This window comes from Camelina sativa, chromosome 11, assembly GCF_000633955.1.
Source record: "Camelina sativa cultivar DH55 chromosome 11, Cs, whole genome shotgun sequence".
Classification (NCBI taxonomy): Eukaryota; Viridiplantae; Streptophyta; class Magnoliopsida; order Brassicales; family Brassicaceae; genus Camelina; species Camelina sativa.
Window position 1 is genome coordinate 16,488,757 of NC_025695.1, and position 10,102 is coordinate 16,498,858.

Here is a 10,102-nt window from a genome sequence, read left to right on the forward strand (position 1 = left end):
GGCTTTATGTGGCGCGACCGCGCGAGAGAGATTTATAACTTAGAGAAAGGAAAAAACAAATTATTAGACTTGAGGGGTTGTTCGTGTAAGCTAGGTATCAAATAGGGTAATTAACACTGGTATCGTATGTCAGTCAATTACCAATGATCAAATAACATCCGAATAAATTTAAGATATGGATATCAAAACTTTTGGATTGGTAAAGCACCAATATAAAATATATTTGTTCCGTACTCCATATGTTTTAATGAATTTTGTTCTAAAAGGAAGAATGATATATGTGATACAGGGATCTAAAATAGATATTTTCGGATTGCCCACATCCTCATTATCGGCTTTTGAGTGATTTGACTAGAATACAAAATTGATTCTAAGTTTGGCAAGTGTCTCTATTTTTAGTTATTGTGTGAAAATGATTGGTGGCGATAATATTGTTGTGTTGTCGTTATATAAGATTCATAACGAAATGATTAGTATTACTGACATAAGAATCTCATTTCTAAGTACAATGAATACAGAAGGAAAAAACAGTTTTATTTGTATTGTTGCTTAAATTATAGGCAACAACCACTAATAAAAGGTTAATAACCAAATCTTATGTCACTCTCTATTCTAGATATAAATCTAATTAATTTAAATATATGGTTATACACTTATTTTAGAAATTGCTAGGCGCTAATCGGGTGGTTGGGGTGAATCTAGCGCCTAAATAGAAAATTGGAGACTAAATGGGATTAATTGGGAACTAGTTTTTGGATTATTTTATTAAATTAATAATAAAATAAAAATATATAATATTAAATATATGTATAATTCTGTTTATGTTAAAATAAAAATATCAAATAAGATAGAAAATTATAATATTGTCTTTAAAATTACGGTAAACACATAAAAACGTAATTTTAAAAGAAAATTTGTAAAACATCATAAACTCTTAATTTAAATATTTAAATAACAAAAAAATACATATTTGATTTATATTTGGCTCTAAAAATAATCATTATATACAAAATTAAGCGGGAAGTAATCGGATTATACGAGTTATAATCAAATTAGACAAGTATAATTAGATAATTGATGCTAAACGGGGATTAGTTATTAATCGAGACGGAGAGGGTGTGCCTAGTGATTTTATGGGGCGTAATCGGTACTAGGCGGGGATTTTTAAAAGAGGGGGCTATACTAAGACTATATTATTATTAAAAAATATTTTAAAATAAAATAAATTACAAAAATTAGTTTACATAAATTCATAAAAGAATCCGCAATTTTTGTTATTTTTTACAAGACTGGATGTGAAATGCGTACATAATCTTCATGTGTTGCTTCCATTGTATTCTCCAACACATGTGGAGACGCCGCCTCTGGTACAATGTTAACATCTGCGTATGGAAAATACTCATATGTATTTCCTGGAGCTTGAAAATTTGTAGCATTTAGTGGAAACATTGCTTCTTCACCGGTAAAATGACTTGCCCCCGAAGATTCTCCAACATGATAATATTGTTCTCCATGGTTCAGCCAAATATAATAATTTCCTTTAAACCCCACCCGATAAAGATGTCTAGTGACCGTTCTTGCATCATGCTGCTTTCCATTCTTACACCGAGCACAAGGACACAACAAAGTGTTGGTTTCCCGATAAGATGCTTGATTACAAACGAATTCGATAAAAACATCAATCCCCGCCATAAATGTTTCTGTAATACAATTTCTGACTGGATCAATACGTTGATCCATGCATTCTCGATTTTGAAAATAATAAGACATGAAACTTTTGAAAAGAAAAACAAAACTCTCTCCCGATTTTTTTGGTTCTTACTTGCTTAATGGATATAGAAACTGAAGCGAGAAACGTTTTGCTTTTATAGAAAACCTTAGCCACGACTTAGCTACGAACGAAACGTGACTAATATAACTACGAATAAGCCACAAATATAAATCGTGACAATATTTTGAAGATATTCTCACCACTATTGCTTCTGCAAACTCTCAATCTTGTCGAACTAGTTGGATTAGATGTCTCATTCGGTGGGATGGCCACGAAAATGTCAGCATTATTTAGTGGCTATACAACCATATCACTTTAACTCTGATGGGATGTGTAATTTGGTGGAGAAGTCACGAATTTGTCACGATTGATATTAGTGGCCACGATAATTCGGTGGGTTAGTCACGAATGAGCCACAAATATACTTCGTGACAGTGAGCTAGTCACGAGTTAGCTACAAACAATATCGTGGTTATAGAGTCTTCTTACTTTTCCGTGATACAGTGTGATGTGATGGATAATTCGGTGGAATAATCACGAAATTGATCGTGTCTCTTTAGCCACGAATGTATTCTTGACATATCAGTGACAAATATAGTCACACCGATGGTTCGTGATTATTTCGTAGCCAATTTTGTCACGAAGGTGCTACGAATAGAATTTGTGGCCTATTCGTAACAAATAATTTTTTAGTCACGATGTTTGGTGACAAAAACGTGGCTATACTATTTTTTTTACTAGTGAATCAACCAGTTGAGGATCTCACATATGATCTAACCCATCATTGTAAATAATTCATTTAATAGAACTTTTTTCACAAATGTTAAATTTTAGAAAAAATATTTAATTATGTAAAACTAAAAAAAAACTAAACATCAAATATTAGACTAATGCACAATAGTTCTATCACATTTTCAAGATCATTTTATTTTTCTTTACATACAAGGAAAATGAATTCCCAAAGCTTCATATATATAATTCCTATATCGATCACGGAATGGAGAGCAACTCGACGAATTCTAAAGCAACTTGGATTATAAAAAAGATTGGTAGTTTATGTGGGGACATCCATTGAAGGTCATGAAGAACTTAATGCAACAATGGCAGTTGGCAAGTCTGGTCACTGACAGCTCGCTTTGGAAATACTCAATTTAAGAGCGAAATAATATACGGCGAGTCTTCTTCATACACCATACGATTTGTGATACCAACTCGGATACGTGTCAATGCAAACAGTGACACGTACTAACTTCTACAAGGATTATACGTAATAAAATTTATATCACATTACAAAAAAAAAATACTTAACTAGAAGTCTAGTACTATATAGTATTACTCAAGACACATATATAACCTGTTTAATGCAAAAAGGCTCTTGCTCGCCACAACGAAATCGAATGACTCGAGCTGTATACTCTCTTCCCTAGTAAAATTCGACTAAACTAACCCTAGTAGAGATATTAAACCTTCTATTTTTATATTGACCTGATGAAAGAACTCATATATTTTTCTAAAACACAAATAATTTGGAGTCATCTTTTATATATATAGATATATATATATATATATAGAGAGAGAGAGAGATTTTGTTTTAAATTTTACTTCCACGTTAGCTTAAGCTCCACAAACGTTTTTTGTATTGTCCTCTTTAAATCCATGTGGTCGTTCATGCACTAGCGCTTTGTTCCCACGGCAGCTATGCACCAGCTTATTATTCTTCTGCACCAACTCAGATTGCTTTATTCTGAGTGATTAGTTTTTTTTTTAATCTAAACTTCAGTTTTAATAAATTAGTCTTACCAGATATACATTAAAATGACTTTATATATACTTTAATTTTCACTGGAATATATTTTTAGAATCAACCAATATACAGTATAACTAAAACTTAGGTTTGGACCATTTACTAAGAGAATTAAACTAACTAATCAATTTTTCCTCTCTTTTTATAAGAGAAATTTCAGACATTGTTTGTTCTAAGAATATAAGTAATCCAATAATCATAAAAGATCATTTTACGAGAAAACGAAACGAAGATCTAAGAGGATAATATATTTTATAATACATGATCATTTTAGAATATGAATTTAATGTCCGTAGAGAACCATATCACTCAGTGTTAGAATAATATATCCTTTTAATATCCACGAAGATCGTCTGAAAGAAAATTGGAAGTCAAAGGACCATCACTAGATTTGTGATTTTGTCAAGTTCCGACGAAGAACAATTTTTGGATTTTACTTCTAATGCTCAAATAAATGTACTCGAAGTTCCCAATGCGGTTGGTAGCGGCAAATAAGCGACACTACTTGTGTTATTTTGGAACTCGGTGCTCACATTGTGAATTAATGAAACCCTATGTTTTATCCTAAATACTTTCTATTTTTTGTGATTATGTCTTACCAAAAATAAAGCGTTAGGACTTCTTCCATATCAAGAAAGTTCACAATATCTAAGCTTTGAGTAAGCAAATTGCTTTCCACGAGATCGACCTTTGCCCAAAGAAAGTGATAGAGTTTCTTTAATTGTGTTTTAGGTAATCTTTTGGTTGAGAAAAAAAAACGATAAGTCAGAAGTTGATTTTGAAAGATTGATGGAGAGACATAGTACATATAAAATCGTTTTATTTTATTTTCCAAGAATTTATTTCTAATGATTTTCAAAATTTTCTTCTTTTAAAAATGATCAAACTGATAATAGAAATTGATTTTAATTTTTATGTAAAAAAATTATATAAAAAAGGTTTGTATTTTAAATTTGTAAATGGTGATATAGACGATCAGTATCGGCGTCCATAACATCTAAAACTTAGCAAAAACCCAAATTTGTTTGTCATCATTACGTACACTTTCAGTGTATCCCAATAAAAATAGTAGAACTCATTTATTTGAACTGACTAATCAAATTTTCTTCTATATTCATTATTTGAAACAGACGTATAACGGTGTATGTAGGCCGTATAAAGTCTTATAATGTCTCTGGGAAAGGTAGTCATGGGACAATGAGCTCGTGTATCCGTTTTCTTCACATCTTTATTTATTTTCTGCGAGTATTAATCATTTGAATTACCAGATTCGTTTACAAGAAAATATTTCGTTTTCGTTATTTAATTTTTATGAGTTGTCAAAACAGTTCCAAACTAATTATTCAGGTAGTTTGGATAACCTATATAGTATTAGTAGTAGTATATAATAAAGGACACATATTAATTGCGATTATAAATATCTCACACACATTCTATATTTGACAATTAGAGGTTTCTTACACGCACTCATTAGCTAAAATGTTATCACGATATTGTTATTGGTATGTACGTCGTCATGGACATCTCGCATTCAGACTCAAAGATGCGTACATAAGTAGTTAAATTGTACTTAATAGATAATCTTAAATTATGGGTTCTCGTGGGGCTACNAAAAAAAAAAAAAAAAAAAAAAACAACCGTGACAATACAAATACCAGCTCTCAGCGGTCAATAGCCAATAGATCATCTTTACTCTTAACCAAATTATTAATCAGAATCATTCCTGAACCGTTACCTTTTACTATAAAACTATTCCCTCTGAAATTTATAAATTCAATTGTTAGAATTTTCATACATATCAATCAGGATGTGATTATGATCAATGTATATATATTTTTTTTCTTACAAATTTCTTATAACTCTAAATCGATATTACTGTTCAACGAATTTTTCTTAAAGATTACATTCATCACCAATAATTAAGTCAATAACTAATAAATAACACATATATAAAAGCTTTAAAATTTTATATCTTTGTGAAACAATTTTTTTTTCTAAAACATGGATTATTTAAGAATGGAATTAAGAAGTGCAATCTCTTTCTTTCTTCAACCATAATACTTTTCTTTATGACTGCAAAAGAATGTTTAGCCTCAACTCCACCAATAAGATCGATAAAAAGACTGGTCATTAATTAACGAATCATCAATCCAAACATAAAATAACATTCAATAAAGATTCACTAGAAACCTCGGGTTACAAATAAACTAATCACACAATCATATAAAACCAAAGAAAATATTACGACACAAATGAAACTAAACACACAAAAGTCAACTTCGACAGAGACCAAAGAAACAAGTACAAAATCAATACGAATTGACTAAAACATAAACAAAGAACACAAAGAGAGTAAATCAACGGATTCTCTTGTAGAGGGAGATCACAGAGATGATAGAGAGGAGGAGGAGGAGGATCGAAGCTACCAATGAGACGCCTAGTGCACCTGCAACATGACGGCAAAACTTATCGTAGGCATGACATATTTTGACCCATCTCACTTGTTTGTTTCCCTTCAGACCAAGATAAGCTACTCCACCTCCCGCTCCGGTCGCTGAGGCCACTATCCCAACCATCACCTGCACAAAAAACGATGTCGTTGAATATTCAATAATAGAACAAAACATTTAGTTGTTTACCATAAAGTGATTTTTGTCTTAATAACACCTAAATTAATTGAAATGCTTTTAGTTGTTTTTTGTTTTTAAATAGAAATATATAATAAAAATATTACCCCAAATATAGTCCAAGTTAATTTATAGTTTCATTTTTTACGGTTAATTAATTACCGCATCCATAATGGCAAGGTTGAGCAAGAGAATCGCAGAGCAAGAGGAAGGCTTCTTGAAAGCAGATACGGTAGCAAGTGTAGATAGAATACTGTAAATGCAAGCCACCGAGAGTGCCACCACAAAGTATCTACGCATAAAACAAAACAAAAAAAAAATAGATTCACTTACTCCATAAATCTATACTAATAAAAAGTATGAACTATAAGCTCCTAAGATCATCCACCTAAGATTTTAAACAACCAATAGAAATTTGACATATCACTTAATAACATTTTATATAATTTCTAGAATTTTCTATATTAAAAATTATTTTAAACAACCTATCATGATTTGACATGTCATTCATTAACATTTTTTAAATTTACAGAATTCTTTACAAAAAGGAAAATTTTAAATTTATGGAAATCAAAGAACTAAGCACAATATCCCATATGGGCTAGAAATTTTTAGACAATGGTTCAGAACCAGTATAAATAAGATTAATTTACTTCCAACATCGAATGAGCAGGAAAGTTTGATTTATCAGACGTCCAAGTTTAAAAGTTTTATTTGGTTTGATCTGATTTTTTATTTGATCAAATTAAAACTTTAAACAGTTTCAAAAAAATATTATAATATTTAAAAATTTTAAAAGTTTAAATATTATAAATATTGAAACTTTTAAAAGTTCTTAGCTTTTAAAAAGTTTTTAAATATTATAAGTTTTAAATTTTAAAAGTTTAAAATATTATAAATATTGAAAATTTTTAAAAGGTTCAAATTTTATATTTCGAAACCTTTTAAAAGTTTAAAATATTATAAATATTGATGCAAAACATAAATTATCTTATTTATCTACATTTGTGCTTTTTATTTCTTATGAGCTGTAAAACATATTTTTGTGTATGATTTTATAGATGAGTTGATATTCTTTCATTAATTTTTTATTTTTGGGTCTAAGGAAGAAGGATTGACATCGCAAGACCTTAATTTGATGTTTGAGTCAAATTTTGAGGTTTAAAAAAGAAAGATGGACGACAAACACACATGTTTTATTAGCTATACATAGGCATGACCAGGGTTACGGTTGTCACGGTTAAGGTTTATTAACCATCGGTTATGGTTAGAAATTTTTGTAATCTTAACCAGAACCGTTTAACAAACGGTTAAACGGTTACGTTTAAATACGATTATGGTTTAAGCGGTTACTGTTATATACGGTTACGGTTATTTGANAAAATTTTAAAAGTTTAAATATTATAAATATTGAAACTTTTAAAAGTTCTTAGCTTTTAAAAAGTTTTTAAATATTATAAGTTTTAAATTTTAAAAGTTTAAAATATTATAAATATTGAAATTTTTTAAAAGGTTCAAATTTTATATTTCAAAACCTTTTAAAAGTTTAAAATATTATAAATATTGATGCAAAACATAAATTACCTTATTTATCTACATTTGTGTTTTTTATTTCTTATGAGTTGGAAAACATATTTTTGTGTATGATTTTATAGATGAGTTGATATTCTTTCATTAATTTTTTATTTTAGGGTCTAAGGAAGAAGGATTGACATCGCAAGACCTTAATTTGATGTTTGAGTCAAATTTTGAGGTTTAAAAAAGAAAGATGGACGACAAACACACATGTTTTATTAGCTATACATAGGCATGACCAGGGTTACGGTTGTCACGGTTAAGGTTTATTAACCATCGGTTATGGTTAGAAATTTTTGTAATCTTAACCAGAACCGTTTAACAAACGGTTAAACGGTTACGTTTAAATACGATTATGGTTTAAGCGGTTACTGTTATATACGGTTACGGTTATTTGATAATATGATACGGTTGATATTATTTGATGATATAATATAATTGATATTATTTATTTATAATTAATATGTTCTTATAGTGTACTCATATTTCTATATATCATATGATTCATATTAAATAATAATTATTAGTATATTTTATTATGTTTTTAAAATATTATAAACCAAATAAGGATTTTGGTTTGAGAAGTTTCTAAACGCGTGGATCTAAAACCAAATAAGTATATGGATAAAATTGTCAATAATTGGGTGCATGTATTGACTATGCTAGTAATCATGAATTTCACAAATTTTATGAGAAAAGAAATGATTTTGTTTTTGGAGTTTGATGGGTTAAAAATTTGTGTGGTAGTCTGAAAAAAGGTTTTTCAGTGGAAGAATGTGAAGAAGTTGATGAGGAAAAAGAAGAAAAAGAGTATAACGAAAAACCAAACGGTAAAAGTTACAATGACAATTAACACAAAATTTGACAATGAAAATGACAAAAAAAAATATGAAGAATAAGAAAACATTGAATAAAAAACACGAAAACATAGGTGGTAGCGATCAATTAAATATGAAAACGAGTTAAATTCATGATTATAAAATTGTTTCGTTTTTCTGGTGGTCAAAGAAAATGGTTCAGGATATGTGAGGTCATCAGTCTGATTTTCCTCGCCTGAACGTCAAGTTAAATTTATGACTTTTTTTATCAGATTTGATTTTATAACACAACTGATTTTTATATTTTAAAAAATTATGTATCTGAAATTTATTTTTTTTCCTTAGTACTAATTTTAATTTTTTTTATGAGATAATATTTTATTACCGTAATCAATCATATATAATTTTTATCAAAAATATATCAAATAAACCCATGAGTAGGTTCAAAACCTAGTTAAATTAAAGAAGTATACAGTTTTAAAATCTTATTGAAGATGCTTTTATACCATTATTGAACATTAATATAATATTTGAGTCTTTTTCGTTAAATATATAGTAGCTTTCTCCAACTTACTTTTGACTTTCCAAAATCTTTTCGAAATCTCAACTACTCCCACACGCATGCAAAAGTCAGTATATTAAAAAAAAAATAAGCCATATACTATTGGGCAGTTGCACTTGCATGCAGATTGTTTGTTATATGCTTAAACTTTTAGCTAATGCTACATCTATTTATTCATATATGTATGACCAATCCCTGGTTTCTCAAAATTTAATTTTTTTTAGTGTTATAGAGAGGGGGGAAAATACCATATGGTCTGACCAAATTTTTAATGGTCATTGTAATTTGTACATGACCGATCATCGTATTACAGTACTATCCGTATTTGACATGACTTATTTCTACTTGATATTAAAATATGGTCCACTAATTAAGAGCCGTGCTAGAAAAAAACAAGGTGTATTCCAAGTTAAGGTACAACGTTACTTCAAAAAGTACAATAGATCATAATTCCGAAAAATGTGCTTGACTTGACTATGATATATACCAATCAGAGATCTGAACCTTAGTCACGTTACTATGAGATAACCAATCAACTTCGACGAACATACTAAATTATATATAGTAGATTAGTTAATTAATGAACGTAACTTACATAAGCGCCGGTGAGTTGGTGAACTTGGCAGTAGGAATCCGTTTGGTAGTTCCAGGGATGAATATATTCGTGGTCTGTTTACTTGTAACCATTACCACAATCGATGTCAAAGTGGCTGCAAACAGAACTATTCTTAGCAAAACTTGAGACATCCAACAACTCTTCGTCGTGGTGCCGCATCCTGGCACGGTCGAGTTCTCGGTGTCCAACGTTGATTTGGTTTCATCAGAACCCATAACTCAATCTTGGAATTAAATGTTAGGAAAGGTGACGTGAATTCTGTGTGATGGGGAGGTGGTGATATGTTAAGTACGTTGAGAGGGGGGTTTATATTGTGGGTTAAGTGTGTT

The 10,102-nt window shown here is 29.7% G+C and overlaps 1 protein-coding gene across 1 annotated transcript; it reads right to left on the bottom strand.

Annotated features, from left to right (window-relative positions):
• On the bottom strand, nucleotides 5,689–10,102 carry LOC104723591 (CASP-like protein 1D1). The gene is made up of 3 exons (XM_010441973.2): nucleotides 9,753–10,102; nucleotides 6,365–6,494; nucleotides 5,689–6,154 (listed from the first exon to the last, which is right to left on the bottom strand). Exons 1-3 carry the CDS (start codon nucleotides 9,986–9,988, stop codon nucleotides 5,933–5,935), a joined length of 588 nt encoding a protein of 195 aa, XP_010440275.1. The 5' UTR covers nucleotides 9,989–10,102; the 3' UTR covers nucleotides 5,689–5,932.